Source organism: Bombina bombina, chromosome 12 (assembly GCF_027579735.1).
Source record: "Bombina bombina isolate aBomBom1 chromosome 12, aBomBom1.pri, whole genome shotgun sequence".
Lineage (NCBI taxonomy): Eukaryota > Metazoa > Chordata > Amphibia > Anura > Bombinatoridae > Bombina > Bombina bombina.
In genome coordinates, this window is record NC_069510.1 from 64,309,778 (window position 1) to 64,328,020 (window position 18,243).

Below are 18,243 nucleotides of genomic sequence, written 5' to 3' on the forward strand. Positions count from 1 at the left end.
CTGTATTAAGGTATCAATAACCGACTCCGAGAAGCCACGCTTTGATAGAATCAAGCGTTCAATCTCCATGCAGTCAGTCTCAGAGAAATTAGATTTGGATGGTTGAAAGGACCCTGAATTAGAAGGTCCTGCCTCAGAGGCAGAGACCATGGTGGACAGGACGACATGTCCACTAGGTCTGCATACCAGGTCCTGCGTGGCCACGCAGGCGCTATCAAAATCACTGATGCTCTCTCCTGTTTGAGCTTGGCAATCAGTCGAGGCAGCATCGGGAATGGTGGAAACACATAAGCCATGTTGAAGACCCAAGGGGCTGTCAGAGCATCTATCAGCACCGCTCCCGGGTCCCTGGATCTGGATCCGTAACAAGGAAGCTTGGCGTTCTGGCGAGACGCCATGAGATCCAGATCTGGTTTGCCCCAACGATGAATCAGTTGAGTGAAGACCTCCGGATGAAGTTCCCACTCCCCCGGATGAAAAGTCTGGCGACTTAGAAAATCCGCCTCCCAGTTCTCCACGCCTGGGATGTAGATCGCTGACAGGTGGCAAGAGTGAGACTCTGCCCAGCGAATTATCTTTGAGACTTCCAACATCGCTAGGGAACTCCTGATTCCCCCTTGATGGTTGATGTAAGCCACAGTCGTGATGTTGTCCGACTGAAATCTGATGAACCTCAGAGTTGCTAACTGAGGCCAAGCTAGAAGAGCATTGAATATCGCTCTTAACTCCAGAATATTTATTGGGAGGAGTTTCTCCTCCTGAGTCCATGATCCCTGAGCCTTCAGGGAATTCCAGACTGCGCCCCAACCTAGAAGGCTGGCGTCTGTTGTTACAATCGTCCAATCTGGCCTGCGAAAGGTCATCCCTTTGGACAGATGGGGCAGAGAAAGCCACCATAGAAGAGAATCTCTGGTCTCTTGATCCAGATTTAGTAGAGGGGACAAATCTGAGTAATCCCCATTCCACTGACTGAGCATGCACAATTGCAGTGGTCTGAGATGCAGGCGCGCAAATGGTACTATGTCCATTGCCGCAACCATTAAGCCGATTACTTCCATGCACTGAGCTACTGACGGGTGTGGAATGGAATGGAATGAAGGGCACGGCAAGTATTTTGAAGCTTTAATAACCTGGACTCTGTCAGGTAAATTTTCATCTCTATAGAATCTATAAGAGTCCCTAGGAAGGGAACCCTTGTGAGTGGTAATAGAGAACTCTTTTCCACGTTCACCTTCCACCCATGCGACCTCAGGAACGCCAGAACTATCTCTGTGTGAGACTTGGTAATTTGAAAACTTGACGCTTGAATCAGAATGTCGTCTAGGTACGGAGCCACCGCTATGCCTCGCGGTCTTAGTACCGCCAGAAGAGAGCCCAGAACCTTTGTAAAGATTCTCGGGGCCGTAGCTAACCCGAAGGGAAGAGCTACAAACTGGTAATGCCTGTCTAGGAAGGCAAATCTTAGGTACCGATAATGATCTTTGTGAATCGGTATGTGAAGGTAGGCATCCTTTAAGTCCACTGTGGTCATGTATTGACCCTCTTGGATCATGGGTAGGATGGTTCGAATAGTTTCCATTTTGAATGATGGAACTCTTAGGAATTTGTTTAAGATCTTTAGGTCCAAGATTGGTCTGAAGGTTCCCTCTTTCTTGGGGACCACAAACAGATTTGAGTAAAATCCTTGCCCTTGTTCCGTCTGCGGAACTGGGTGGATCACCCCCATTAATAAGAGGTCTTGTACACAGCGTAGAAAAGCCTCTTTCTTTATTTGGCTTGCTGATAACCTGGAAAGATGAAATTTCCCTCGTGGAGGAGAAGCTTTGAAGTCCAGAAGGTATCCCTGAGATATGATCTCCAACGCCCAGGGATCCTGGACATCTCTTGCCCAAGCCTGGGCGAAGAGAGATAGTCTGCCCCCCACTAGATCAGATTCCGGATAGGGGGCCCTCTCTTCATGCTGTCTTAGGGGCAGAAGCAGGTTTTCTGGCCCTTGTTCCAGGACTGGTTAGCTTTCCAGCCCTGTCTGTAACGAGCAACAGTTCCTTCCTGTTTTGGAGCTGAGGAAGTTGATGCTGCTCCTGCCTTGAAGTTACGAAAGGCACGAAAATTAGACTGTTTGGCCTTTGATTTGGCCTTGTCCTGAGGAAGAGTATGACCCTTACCTCCAGTAATGTCAGCAATAATTTCTTTCAAGCCGGGCCCGAATAAGGTCTGACCTTTGAAAGGAATATTAAGCAATTTAGATTTAGAAGTCACGTCAGCTGACCATGATTTAAGCCATAACGCTCTGAGCGCTTGGATGGCGAAACCAGAGTTCTTAGCCGTTAATTTGGTTAAATGTACAACAGCATCAGAAACAAATGCGTTAGCTAGCTTAAGTGCTTTAAGCTTGTTCATAATTTCATCCAATGGAGCTGTGCGAATGGCCTCTTCCAGAGACTCAAACCAGAATGCCGCAGCAGCAGTGACAGGCAGAATGCATGCAAGGGGCTGTAAGATAAAACCCTGTTGAACAAAAAATTTCTTAAGGTAACCTAATTTTTTATCCATTGGATCTGAAAAAGCACAACTATCCTCCACCGGGATAGTGGTACGCTTAGCCAAAGTAGAAACTGCTCCCTCCACCTTAGGGACCATCTGCCATAAGTCCCGTGTGGTGGCATCTATTGGAAACATTTTCCTAAATATAGGAGGGGGGGAAAGGGCACACCGGGCCTATCCCACTCCTTGCTAATAATTTCTGTAAGCCTTTTAGGTATAGGAAAAACGTCGGTACACACCGGTACTGCATAGTATCTATCCAGCCTACATAATTTCTCTGGAATTGCAACCGTGTTACAATCATTCAGAGCTGCTAATACCTCCCCTAGCAGTACACGGAGGTTTTCAAGCTTAAATTTAAAATTAGAAATCTCTGAATCCAGTCTCCCTGGATCAGATCCGTCACCCACAGAATGAAGCTCTCCGTCCTCATGTTCTGCAAATTGTGACGCAGTATCAGACATGGCTCTCCTATCATCAGCGCGCTCTGTCCTTAACCCCAAGCAATCGCGCTTGCCTCTTAATTCTGGCAATTTAGATAATACTTCGGTCATAACAGTAGTCATGTCCTGCAAAGTGATTTGTATGGGCCTCTCTGATGTACTTGGCGCCACAATATCACGCACCTCCTGAGCGGGAGGCGAAGGTACCGACACGTGAGGAGAGTTAGTCGGCATAACTTCCCCCTCGTTGTCTGGTGATAATTTCTTTACATGTAAAGATTGACTTTTATTTAAAGTGACATCAATGCATTGAGTACACAAATTTCTATGGGGCTCCACAGTGGCCTTCAAACATAGTGAACAAACAGATTCATCTGTGTCAGACAAGTTTAACAGACTAGCAATGAGACTAGCAAGCTTGGAAAATACTTTCAGATAAATTTACAAGCAATATAAAAAACGCTACTGCGCCTTTAAGAAGCACAAAAGGCTGTCACAGTTGAAATAACAATGAACCAAATTAGTTATAGCAACCAAAATTTCACAGTAAATGTATTAAGTTAGCAAAGGATTGCACCCACCAGCAAATGGATGATTAACCCCTTAATACCCAAAAACGGATATCAATTTAACAAATAACGTTTTTATCACAGTCAAACACACTGTCACAGGTCTGCTGTGACTGATTACCTCCCTCAAAATGAATTTTGAAGACCCCTGAGCTCTCTAGGAACGTCCTGGATCTTGGAGGCTGAAGTAGGAAGACTCTGACTGAATTTTTACTGCGCAACAAAAGCGCCAAAATAGACCCCTCCCACTCATATTACAACAGTGGGAAATCTCAGTTAACTGTTTCTATGCAGAAATAAACGTTAGCCATGTGGAAAAATCATGCCCCAATAAGTTTTATCACCAAGTACCTCACAAAAAACGATTAACATGCCAGTAAACGTTTGGAACATTTAAAGATTATGAAGTGTTATTAATAAGCCTGTTACCAGTCGCTTTTACTGCAGTTAAGGCTCAAACATTACTTCAGCATTAACAGTATTTTCTTAGTCAAATTCCATTTCCTAGAAAAATACTTCAGTGCACGTACACTCATCAGCCTAATACCAGTCGCTACCACTGCATTCAAGGCTGTACTTACATTACATTGGTAACAGCAGTATTTTCTAGTCAATTCCATTCCTTAGAAAAATAATTTACTGCACATACCTCGTTTGCAGGGGGGCCCCGCATGCTATTCCCCTTTCTGAAGTTACCTCACTCCTCAGAATATGCGAGAAACAGCCAGTGGATCTTAGTTACTTCTGCTAAGATCATAGAAAACGCAGGCAGATTCTTCTTCTAATACTGCCTGAGAACAAACAGCACACTCCGGTGCCATTTAAAATAACAAACTTTTGATTGAAGACATAAACTAAGTTTAAAAAACACCAGAGACCTCTCACAACGACCTATGTTGAGTTGCAAGAGAATGACTGGGTATGACGTGTGAGGGGAGGAGCTATATAGCAGCTCTGCTTGGGTGATCCTCTTGCAACTTCCTGTTGGGAAGGAGATATAATCCCATAAGTAATGGATGACCCGTGGACTGACTACACTTAACAAGAGAAATAAATATATATATATATATATACACACATATATATATATATATATATATATACATACACACACACACATATATATATTATATATATATATATATATATATATATATATATACACATACATACACACATATATATATATATATATATATATATATATACACACATACACACACACATATATATATATATATATATATATATATATACACACATACATATATATAGCACAGAGGTGTCAGCTAAAGTATTGATAGCACCTCTGTGCCTTACCATTCCTCCTGTATTAACCATGAGTCTCCATTTTCTGCTAATTAATTGTTTTGTTTATCATATTTGTGATCTACAAATGAAAGTATGTTTGTTTATATCATGTTCATTTCCATTTACATTAAGATTGCGAATAGGTTCATTAGTGTTGTACTATATATATATAAAATGATAGTGATAGGCATTGCATTTATTAATTAAAATCAATTACAGTGTTTGTTTTTTAATTGTTTAAGGGGCGGAGTATTACCCTTTAAATAGCACACCCTCTGAGAAGGGGGATATGTCTATGATTACGGCCAGGCTGGCCGAAACATGTTAGGCTGTGCTTGCTGAATTGTTGTTTTTTTATCAGAGGCTCTGCTGCACAGGGTCTTTTATTGTGATATGACCTGCTGAGAATAAAGATTTGGATTTTTTACCTTATGACGACGCCTGGATATCATTTCATCTTTATTTCAATATATATATATATATATATACACACACACATACAAATATATATATATATATATATATATATATATACACATACATACATACATACATACACACACACATATATATATATATATATACATACACACGCACACACACATATATGGTGGATGGGGTATGTGTGGATCTGAATGAACTTACATCAGATGTTTCCCCTATGTTTGTTATAATTGCATAGTGTGAAAGATCACACTGGAATATATCCTTTGTTGAAGAATAAAAACTTCTTTATTCTAAGACTCATTGGCTGGGATTCTTGATTTTCTCATTATTATATAGTCTGGGACCGGACTTTATCCCGTGCCTGAGCATATTATCTAATAATTTGGTGGTGCGGTCACATCATATTTCATATATATATATATATCTATCTATATCTATATATACATATACATACACACATACACATACAATACATACACACATACAGTATATTATATATATATATATATTTATTTATTTATTTATTTTTTTCATTGGTTTGCCTGATGTGTTCAGTTAACTCCCATTAGTGTATTGCTGATTCTTCAACAAACAATAACAAGATCAGAAAGCAAATTTGATAATAGAAGTAAATTGGAAATTTGTTTAGAATTGCATGATCTCTCTGAATAATTAGGGAAAAAAATGTGTGGTTTCATGTCCTTTTAAAAACATCATCTTTTGTGTTTTAAAAAAACAAACAAACAAACATTGGTCATCTCATACTTGCTAGAGAGACCATAATAGCAAATTCTTTAAATGTTTCAAAATGCTGCCACCTAACTGAGCCATTTGTTTTGCAGGTTACAGAATTTGCTTTTCGTCTTGGGACGTCACACGACTGTTAAATTAGATATTTGCACAGAGACTGAACAATAATATTTATACATGTAGATTGCAATACTATTGTATGTTTTGCCCTGGCTAATATCTTCCAAATTAATTTGCAGGCTATTTGATTTGATTTTATTGACACCGGTGTCTATTTTAAGAATTGTTTTAAATTATATTTTATTTGATCACTATATATCATTTAGAATAGATTGAAGACCGAACCGTTTTTTTATCGCATCAAAAAATGATCTAGTATAATTGAGTGTGTCGAGAGTCTACCTAGTTTCCACAAACTCTTTACAGATGATCTCAATATCACATAGTATCCAATTAGATACAGATATACTTTATCGCGACCAAGTCGGTCCATCTTAAATACACTGATTAAATAATCACTTGAACATAGATTATATGCATTTTTCACTTCTCAAGCACTTTCTTACTTAAAGGGCCATAATACCCAAATGTTTAAACACTTGAAAGTGATGCAGCATAGCTGTAAAAAGCTGACTAGAAAATATCTCCTGAACATCTCTATGTAAAAAAGAAAGATATTTTACCTCAAAAGTTCCTCAGTAGCCACCTCCCATTGTAAAGGATTTCTAAGCAGCATTTTAGTGTGTCTGTCCTGGGACATCTGAAGGGATGAGTATCGTGCACTCTCATCTTATTTCACCAATCAGGTAAAGGAAGCTTACTATGAAATCTCATGAGATCACAGTAAGAGTTCATGACCTCAGCAGTGCTGATGCTGATTGGCTGCTGTTCATTTCTTCATTTTTTGTAATTTTTTTACCTGCAGCTGGGAGCAGCTGAGTATAACTTTTTACACAGAACTTACTCTGCTGAGCTGAGGAGATTGTAAGGTAAAATATCTTCCTTTTTTACATAGAGATGCTCAGGTGATATTTTCCGGTCAGCTTTTTACAGTTATACTGCATCAGTTTCAAGTGATTTAGCATATGAGTATTATGTCCCTTTAAATTTAGGGCTGCAACTAACGATTATTTTCATAATCGATTAATCGGCCGATTATTTTTTCAATTAATCGACTAATCGGATAACATTTTTTATTTTATTCCTGTATTTAAAATAGATTCCACATACTGAGTGTTACAAATATAAAAACAGAATTTATGCTTACCTGATAAATTACTTTCTCCAACGGTGTGTCCGGTCCACGGCGTCATCCTTACTTGTGGGATATTCTCTTCCCCAACAGGAAATGGCAAAGAGCCCAGCAAAGCTGGTCACATGATCCCTCCTAGGCTCCAACAGAAGCCTCGTTCTTGAAGGCCCATGTGGAAGCCACAGCCCTAGTGGAGTGAGCTGTGATTCTTTCAGGAGGCTGCCGTCCGGCAGTCTCATAAGCCAATCGGATGATGCTTTTAAGCCAAAAAGAGAGAGAGGTAGAAGTTGCTTTTTGACCTCTCCTTTTACCAGAATAAACAACAAACAAGGAAGATGTTTGTCTGAAATCCTTTGTAGCCTCTAAATAGAATTTTAGAGCACGAACTACATCCAAATTGTGCAACAAACGTTCCTTCTTTGAAACTGGATTCGGACACAAAGAAGGCACAACTATCTCCTGGTTAATATTTTTGTTAGAAACAACTTTCGGAAGAAAACCAGGTTTAGTACGCAAAACCACCTTATCTGCATAGAACACCAGATAAGGAGGAGAACACTGCAGAGCAGATAACTCTGAAACTCTTCTTGCAGAAGAAATTGCAACCAAAAACAAAACTTTCCAAGATAATAACTTTATATCAACGGAATGTAGGGGTTCAAACGGAACCCCCTGAAGAACTGAAAGAACTAAATTGAGACTCCAAGGAGGAGTCAAAGGTTTGTAAACAGGCTTGATTCTAACCAGAGCCTGAACAAAAGCTTGAAATCTGGCACAGCCGCCAGCTTTTTGTGAAGTAAAACAGATAAAGCAGAAATCTGTCCCTTCAAAGAACTTGCAGATAATCCTTTCTCCAAACCCTCTTGAAGAAAGGATAGAATCTTAGGAATTTTTATCTTGTTCCATGGGAATCCTTTAGATTCACACCAACAGATATATTTTTTCCATATTTTATGGTAGATTTTTCTAGTTACAGGCTTTCTAGCCTGAACAAGAGTATCAATGACAGAATCTGAGAACCCTCGCTTTGATAAAATCAAGCGTTCAATCTCCAAGCAGTCAGTTGGAGTGAGGCCAGATTCGGATGTTCGAACGGACCTTGAACAAGAAGGTCCTGTCTCAAAGGTAGCTTCCATGGTGGAGCCGATGACATATTCACCAGGTCTGCATACCAAGTCCTGCGTGGCCACGCAGGAGCTATCAAGATCACCGATACCCTCTCCTGTTTGATCCTGGCTACCAGCCTGGGAATGAGAGGAAACGGTGGGAAAACATAAGCTAGGTTGAAGGTCCAAGGTGCTACTAGTGCATCCACTAGAGTCGCCTTGGGATCCCTGGATCTGGACCCGTAGCAAGGAACCTTGAAGTTCTGACGAGACGCCATCAGATCCATGTCTGGAATGCCCCATAATTGAATTATTTGGGCAAAGATTTCCGGATGGAGTTCCCACTCCCCCGGATGAAATGTCTGACGACTCAGAAAATCCGCTTCCCAATTTTCCACTCCTGGGATGTGGATTGCAGACAAGTGGCAGGAGTGATTCTCCGCCCATTGAATTATTTTGGTCACTTCTTCCATCGCCAGGGAACTCCTTGTTCCCCCCTGATGGTTGATATACGCAACAGTCGTCATGTTGTCTGATTGAAACCTTATGAATTTGGCCTTTGCTAGCTGAGGCCAAGCCTTGAGAGCATTGAATATCGCTCTCAGTTTCAGAATGTTTATCGGGAGAAGAGATTCTTCCCGAGACCAAAGACCCTGAGCTTTCAGGGGTTCCCAGACCGCGCCCCAGCCCACCAAACTGGCGTCGGTCGTGACAATGACCCACTCTGGTCTGCGGAAGCTCATCCCTTGTGACAGGTTGTCCAGGGTCAGCCACCAACGGAGTGAATCTCTGGTCCTCTGATCTACTTGTATCGTCGGAGACAAGTCTGTATAATCCCCATTCCACTGACTGAGCATGCACAGTTGTAATGGTCTTAGATGAATTCGCGCAAAAGGAACTATGTCCATTGCCGCGACCATCAAACCTATTACTTCCATGCACTGCGCTATGGAAGGAAGAAGAACAGAATGAAGTACTTGACAAGAGCTTAGAAGTTTTGATTTTCTGGCCTCTGTCAGAAAAATCTTCATTTCTAAGGAGTCTATTATTGTTCCCAAGAAGGGAACTCTTGTTGACGGAGATAGAGAACTTTTTTCTACGTTCACTTTCCACCCGTGAGATCTGAGAAAGGCCAGGACAATGTCCGTATGAGCCTTTGCTTGTGGTAGAGACGACGCTTGAATCAGTATGTCGTCCAAGTAAGGTACTACTGCAATGCCCCTTGGTCTTAGCACCGCTAGAAGGGACCCTAGTACCTTTGTGAAAATTCTTGGAGCAGTGGCTAATCCGAATGGAAGTGCCACAAACTGGTAATGTTTGTCCAGAAAGGCGAACCTTAGGAACCGATGATGTTCCTTGTGGATAGGAATATGTAGATACGCATCCTTTAAATCCACCGTGGTCATGAATTGACCTTCCTGGATGGTAGGAAGAATTGTCCGAATGGTTTCCATTTTGAACGATGGAACCCTGAGAAATTTGTTTAGGATCTTGAGATCTAAGATTGGTCTGAATGTTCCCTCTTTTTTGGGAACTATGAACAGATTGGAGTAGAATCCCATCCCTTGTTCTCCTAATGGAACAGGATGAATCACTCCCATTTTTAACAGGTCTTCTACACAATGTAAGAATGCCTGTCTTTTTATGTGGTCTGAAGACAATTGAGACCTGTGGAACCTTCCCCTTGGGGGTAGCTCCTTGAATTCCAGAAGATAACCTTGGGAGACTATTTCTAGCGCCCAAGGATCCAGAACATCTCTTGCCCAAGCCTGAGCGAAGAGAGAAAGTCTGCCCCCCACCACATCCGGTCCCGGATCGGGGGCCAACATCTCATGCTGTCTTGGTAGCAGTGGCAGGTTTCTTGGCCTGCTTACCTTTGTTCCAGCCTTGCATTGGCCTCCAGGCTGGCTTGGTTTGAGAAGTATTACCCTCTTGCTTAGAGGATGTAGAACTTGAGGCTGGTCCGTTTCTGCGAAAGGGACGAAAATTTGGTTTATTTTTAGCCTTAAAAGACCTATCCTGAGGAAGGGCGTGGCCCTTTCCCCCAGTGATATCTGAAATAATCTCTTTCAAGTCAGGGCCAAACAGCGTTTTCCCCTTGAAAGGTATGTGAAGCAATTTGTTCTTGGAGGACGCATCCGCTGACCAAGACTTTAGCCAAAGCGCTCTGCGCGCCACAATAGCAAACCCTGAATTTTTCCTGCTAATCTAGCTAATTGCAAAGTGGCGTCTAAGGTAAAAGAGTTAGCCAATTTAAGAGCGTGAACTCTGTCCATAATCTCCTCATAAGAAGATTCTTTATCGAGCGACTTTTCTAGTTCATCGAACCAGAAACACGCTGCTGTAGTGACAGGAACAATGCATGAAATTGGTTGTAGAAGGTAACCTTGCTGAACAAACATCTTTTTAAGCAAACCCTCTAATTTTTTATCCATAGGATCTTTGAAAGCACAACTATCTTCTATAGGGATAGTAGTGCGTTTGTTTAGAGTAGAAACCGCCCCCTCGACCTTGGGGACTGTCTGCCATAAGTCCTTTCTGGGGTCGACCATAGGAAACAATTTCTTAAATATAGGGGGAGGGACAAAAGGTATGCCGGGCCTTTCCCATTCTTTGTTTACAATGTCCGCCACCCGCTTGGGTATAGGAAAAGCTTCGGGGGGCACCGGGACCTCTAGGAACTTGTCCATCTTACATAATTTCTCTGGAATGACCAAATTGTCACAATCATCCAGAGTAGATAACACCTCCTTAAGCAGAGCGTGGAGATGTTCCAATTTAAATTTGAATGTAATAACATCAGGTTCAGCTTGTTGAGAAATTTTTCCTGAATCTGAAATTTCTCTCTCAGACAAAACCTCCCTGGCCCCTTCAGACTGGCGTAAGGGCATGTCAGAACCATTATCATCAGCGTCCTCATGCTCTACAGTATCTAAAACAGAGCAGTCGCGCTTTCGCTGATAAGTGGGCATTTTGGCTAAAATGTTTTTAATAGAATTATCCATTACAGCCGTTAATTGTTGCATAGTAAGAAGTATTGGCGCACTAGATGTACTAGGGGCCTCCTGTGTGGGCAAGACTGGGGTAGACACAGGAGGGGATGATGCAGTACCATGCTTACTCCCCTCACTTGAGGAATCATCTTGGGCATCGTTTTCTCTAAATTGTTTGTCACATACATCACATCTATTTAAATGAGAAGGAACCTTGGCTTCCTCACATACAGAACATAGTCTATCTGATAGTTCAGACATGTTAAACAGGCACAAACTTGATAACAAAGTACAAAAAACGTTTTAAAATAAAACAGTTACTGTCACTTTAAATTTTAAACTGAACACACTTTATTACTGAATATGTGAAAAAGTATGAAGGAATTGTTCAAAATTCACCAAAATTTCACCACAGTGTCTTAAAGCCTTAAAAGTATTGCACACCAAATATGAAAGCTTTAACTCTTAAAATAACGGAACCGGAGCCGTTTTTATATTTAACCCCTATACAGTCCCTGGTATCTGCTTTGCTGAGACCCAACCAAGCCCAGAGGGGAATACGATACCAAATGACGCCTTCAGAAAGCTTTTACTGTGTATCTGAGCTCCTCACACATGCATCTGCATGCCTTGATTCCCAAAAACAACTGCGCATTAGTGGCGCGAAAATGAGGCTCTGCCTATGATTAGAAAAGGCCCCCAGTGAAAAAGGTGTCCAAAACAGTGCCTGCCGTTTTTTTTAACATAAATCCCAAGATTAAAATAACTCCTCAAAGCTATAAACTATTAAAAATACTTATAAAGTAATCGTTTTAGCCCAGAAAAATGTCTACCAGTCTTTAAAGCCCTTGTGAAGCCCTTTATTCTTAATAATAAAATGGCTTACCGGATCCCATAGGGAAAATGACAGCTTCCAGCATTACCAAGTCTTGTTAGAAATGTGTCATACTTCAAGCAGCAAAGTCTGCACACTGTTTCCCCCAACTGAAGTTACTTCATCTCAACAGTCCTGTGTGGAAATAGCCATCGATTTTAGTAACGGTTGCTAAAATCATCTTCCTCTTACAAACAGAAATCTTCATCTATTTTCTGTTTCAGAGTAAATAGTACATACCAGCACTATTTTAAAATAACAAACTCTTGATTGAAGAATAAAACTACATTTAAACACCAAAAAACTCTTAACCATCTCCGTGGAGATGTTGCCTGTGCAACGGCAAAGAGAATGACTGGGGAAGGCGGAGCCTAGGAGGGATCATGTGACCAGCTTTGCTGGGCTCTTTGCCATTTCCTGTTGGGGAAGAGAATATCCCACAAGTAAGGATGACGCCGTGGACCGGACACACCTATGTTGGAGAAACATCAAACTTTACATTAACACAACTGTTTGTCCAATTTGTAAGCAGCAGAGCACATTTCTATAATTAAGCAAAACAAAACCACAAACTTTTTTTAAAAGGGATAGAGCTAGAAAGCGGTAGACTATCACTGGTTATAATATTCTGTTAGGAACTTTGCATTGAAATGCAAAAATGTCAACATACCAAGATGCTACTGGCTGAGGCTGTCTCCCTTTTTGCAAGCTATTTTGCCTGCAGCAGAGAAGAGGTGCTTAGATGGTGTTGAGGTGCCTTAAAAAATGCATAAGAAGGGTTTTGCCAAGGTGGGATATTTAGCTCCACCAATGCAAAGTGATTTCTTCCTTGGCAAGGGGCCTCTCAATAAAGTAAACCTAGACTTCATTCTAACATAAAAATATCTTAGACTTCTATATGCAATGGTAAATAACCAGCTATAAGGTTAGGGGAAAACATATCTAGTCTGCTCTTAAAATAACAAATATATACTTATAGAGGTTGAATTTAGTACAAATCACAATTTATTAAAAATAAAAAAAAATAACAACAAGCCCATCACTTTATCATCAAAGCATAGTCACCCGAGTTAATATAAACAATCCAAATGATGACTCCTATTATTTCTGGGTTGCACAAGCCAGGAGTAGTTGTATACTTAAAAAGAAACTTATACTATCCTGAAAAAGTGAAAAGTAAACGTCTGTAGACGTAATTTTGGCTAAGGACACAAACATAAAACACAATACAGGTGTCCCTCGTTTTAAAACGGTTCAATTTACACCGTTTCAGAATAATAACCTTTTTCCAGTCATGTGACTGCTATTGAAAAGCATTGAGAAGCAGTGCATTTATTAAAATAGCCAGTAGGTGGAGCTGTCCGCTTATGTTGCAGCAAAACCAAGCAAGCTGAAATTAATCAGTTTAACCAGACCTGAGCTATCGAGCAGATTTCAAAGGAACAAGATCTTCCTGTCTATAAATCAGTCCAGATTGGAATGCATAGAAAGAACCGTTTGCAGAAAAATACAAGTGAAGTCTGTGTTGTGTGATTATTTTATTAGGTTTATAATGCTGTTTAGCAAATGTTTTTGTTCATTTAACTTAGTTTAATTATATATTCTGTGTTGTGTGATTATTTTATTAGGTTTATAATGCTGTTTAGCATTTAAAGTCTTCATTTCAAAGCTTTAAAAATAATGTATTAGGTGTTACTTATGACAATTTTGAGAGGGGCCTGGAACCTATCTCCCTCACTTCCCATTGACTTACATTATAAACTGGGTTTCAATTTACAACAGTTTCGATTTACAACGGTTTCGATTCACAACCATTCCTTCCGGAACCTAACCCCGACGTAAACTGAGGGCTACCTGTACCATGTGCAGGAGTTTATCAGAGTGAAGCATCTGGTGCTGTGTGCAAACCAACTAATCGTAGACCAACTAATCGATTATGAGATTAGTTGACAACTATTTTCATAATCAATTATTTTAATTAGTTGTTGCAGCTCTACTTAAATTTGCTTAATATTTAGTGTCCATCACACACAATTTTCATATCGTTTTTCACCATTACAGATTATCTAATTAGTACATATTAAGAGATTCAACAAAATTCAATAGTATCTAATCTAACTAACACATAATTAGTTATATAGAATAGGAAACTTGACGCCTGTTCATCTTAAATAAACTGTTAAAATATCCACCTTATACTTTTCACCATTTGAATACTTTCTCCCCCAAATTTGCCTATGATAAAGCTTCTATTCAACATTTTTTATTTAGTTTTCACAAATTTTCAGAGATTATTTCACTATTACACATCAAGTGATTCAATAGTATTTAATTCGACTAACACAGAATTTGGTATATACAATAGGGAAATTAACGGATACACTAGCAGTGAATTCTAGAATATAAACTGGTATAGATTAAATATAGAACGACATAGTGATATCGATTACATTTCAAATCGGCTATTTGCACCACTTCAAAGATAATATTGAGGTTTACTATCCCTTTAACTCTAAAAGTGCCGACAGAGACTACAATCTAAAAAAAAAATTAAAAAAAAAAATTAAAAAAAAAAAAAACAACTTACCTTTCTTTTATCACTTTGTTGAAACTAAGATTCTTTCCGTCAGAGCATATATAAGATCGTGCCCGTATCCCCAGAACTATATGTATAATATTGTTGCTATATACAGCTTGAGATAGTATCCTGAGAATACCACTGTATTGTTAGATATAACCTAGGTTGCAATATTAATTATACTCTATTACAGTGGTAACCTCTAACGTATTATATATTTATGTAACAATATTTCCAAAATTCTGATTGGTTAATCCTTATTAAAACACAATGATTATATTTATGAAGTAAATAGCGTATTAATTATGGCCAAATATATAGGTTTAGTTGTTACAATTTTCTATACAAAGCAAGCTATAAAATAAATATTTCTATATAAACGTTTCCCAAAATGATGGCTGAGCATCATGTGAATTTTAGTTCCAAAACCTCTGGAGGGCCAAGTTTGAGAATGTCTGATCTAGTCAGTTGACTCAACTGTTTTCTACTTTAACCAGAAAGTCTCCAGTGTAAATCCATTGAAAATCAGTGTATAGTTTTTAAACATACAAACATATGGTGTAGACTTCCCTTTAAGGCACTGGTTTTCAAACTGGTTCTCAGGCCTCCCCAACAGGCCAGGTTTTCAGGATTACCTTGGATGAGGGCAGGTAAAATAACCACGTTTACTAATCAGCTGATTATTTACCTGAGCTCCAGTTCAGATATCCTCAAAATCTGGCCTGTTAGGGAGACCCAAGGAAAGGTTTGGAAACTAATGGTTACAATTATTGTATTTGATAGAGCTTCTCAGATTTCTAACTCTCTATGAACAGAAGCAAATGAATAAGAAAGATACTGCTTTGACACAGATATTCCTAATCACCATCACATTTTGAACATTTGCTGTAAGATCCTTCAATAACATTTGAAAAAAAAGAAAGGATAAACCTCCCACAGTATCCCAATTGCTTCCATCCTTTCATATGGTATTTTTTGTAACCTAATTCATCAGTACCTGAAACTCCTGTATGTGAAGTTGCCAGTTGGGGGCAGGAAACTCTTTGCTGGCGTTGAGCACGAGGAGTGGACCAAAAGCAGCCTTACTGCTGGCATACTGGCAGTGGAACGAGTAGATAGAAGGAGCCGAAATTTGAGGAGCCAGGAATGTGGCATTCTGGTTGTTGAAGTCCATCCGCACATGCCTTAAGTTAAACCAGAACCGGGCAGAAACCTTATACCATAGACTATCGAGGGTAAACCTGCAGAAACGTGTCAAATGTAAGAAAAGGACAATTTATAGTCTCTATTTTGTGATTTCTTTGTTGTTTTCTTTTAAAGGGACATTAAACACAAAGGGCTAGATTATGACTGGAGCAATAAGAGGTTTTATCTCGAGGGTTTGCACTCATTGGGTTTACTGCTCGTATTACAAGTTGAAAGTAAATGCAATCGGTTGAGCGATTTAAGCTAGAATGTTTACTGCGACTTACGAGCTCTGGTTAACTGTTATGCGGAACATAATAGTTGCACAAAACACATTAAAAATACATTTCAAAAGTATAGTTACACTCATAATAACACCATCTCATAAAAATTATTCAAAAAAATATTGAACACAAACGTTATAAAGGCTCAAAAGATATGAGGTCTCAGATGTGTAGAAAAAAGGCAGGCAAAGAGCTTATATATGTATGTATATACATGCATGCATACATATATATATATATATATATATATATATATATATATATATATATATATATATATATATATATATATATATATATATATACATATATATATATATATATACACATATATATATATACATATATATATATATATATATATATATATATATACACACACACAGGCTATGATTACGGCTAACAGCCGAAACGCGTAAGCCCGTGTGCTGCGCTCTTTCCCCAAACAAGTGGCTAGGCTGTCACATATTCCTATTTTTGAATTTTTGAATTTTAAAAATATATTCAATAAATCGTTAAATTTTTACGGAGTGTGGTTTTGTCTTTTTTCTTTGGAATATATATATATATACACACACACACATTATATATACATATATATATATATATATACATATATATATATACATACACACACTATATATATATATATATATATATATATATATATATATATATATATATATATATATATATATATATATATATATATATACACACACACACACACACATTATATATATATATATATATATATATATATATATATATATATATATATATATATATATATATATATACATACATATATACACACACACACACATACATATATATACATACATACATACACTATATATATATATATATATATATATATATATATACACACACACACACACACACAATCAGATAAATACATTATATTTTATGCAATATTAATAAAGTGTTAGTGTTTATTTACTGTAAATATATATAGGTATAGATATATATTGTACCAAAATACCATCAGATATATGTAGAAATATGTATTTATGAATAAATAGAAAATATTCTGCTTTGTGCAGAACATTGTGAAATATTCATATTTTCATGTTGGGTTAGCACAAATGAGAAAATGCGATGGGGCTTGCGCAAGAGTGGGGTGTTAGGTTTTATTTCTCCTTTGATTTCTATGGGGGAATACGTGAACACACACAATATTCTAACTTCAGATTTTTGTGCTTGTCGTGTTAGCGCAAGACCAAACACAGTTTACTTTCCGCTCGTAATATGAGCGCAACCCGACAAACACAAAAATCTTACTTCTAGCAAAATTAACACTCAAGCGGAAGCGTTAATTTGCGCTCCACTCATAATCTGGTCCTAAATGAATGCTAGATAGAATGATGCATTCAAAGAAAAGATGCATAGTTTCAATATTGACAAAATAAGTGTAAAGTTTTAGTGTCTATAAAACAATGGAAGCTACCATGTTGTAACTTAGGCTACCTTCTCTGCTGTGGGCAATTAGAGGCAGTTATAAATAGGTCACTAGAGTGTGCAGCCACTGGCCGTGTGAATATAACAGTGTTCTGCACTTCCATTTGTAACAGGAACTGAAAAGTTCACAACTTCAGAATGAAATTACAGGAAAAGGGGACAAAATAAGCAACAAAAGTATATTGCAGAGTTTTTATATACAGGTGGCCCTCGGTTTACAACGGTTCAATTTGCACCGTTTCAGAATAACAACCTTTTTTTCAGTCATGTGACTGCTATTGAAAACCATTGAGAAGCAGTGCATTGATTAAAAAAGCCAATAGGTGGAGCTGTCCGCTTGTGTTGCAGCAAAGATATGCAAGCCAAGCAAGCTGAAATTAATCAGTTTAACCAGACCTGAGCTATCGAGCAGATTTCAAAGGAAC

The 18,243-nt window shown here is 38.7% G+C and overlaps 1 protein-coding gene across 1 annotated transcript in view; it reads right to left on the minus strand.

Moving 5' to 3' along the window:
- The window catches only part of ATP6AP1 (ATPase H+ transporting accessory protein 1), a 101,148-nt gene that overhangs the window by 13,008 nt on the left and 69,897 nt on the right, over positions 1 to 18,243 (minus strand). Inside the window, exon 9 of the mRNA XM_053695777.1 lies at positions 15,865 to 16,108. Coding sequence (XP_053551752.1) covers positions 15,865 to 16,108 — 244 coding nt within the window. The remainder of the gene's footprint in view (positions 1 to 15,864; positions 16,109 to 18,243) is intronic.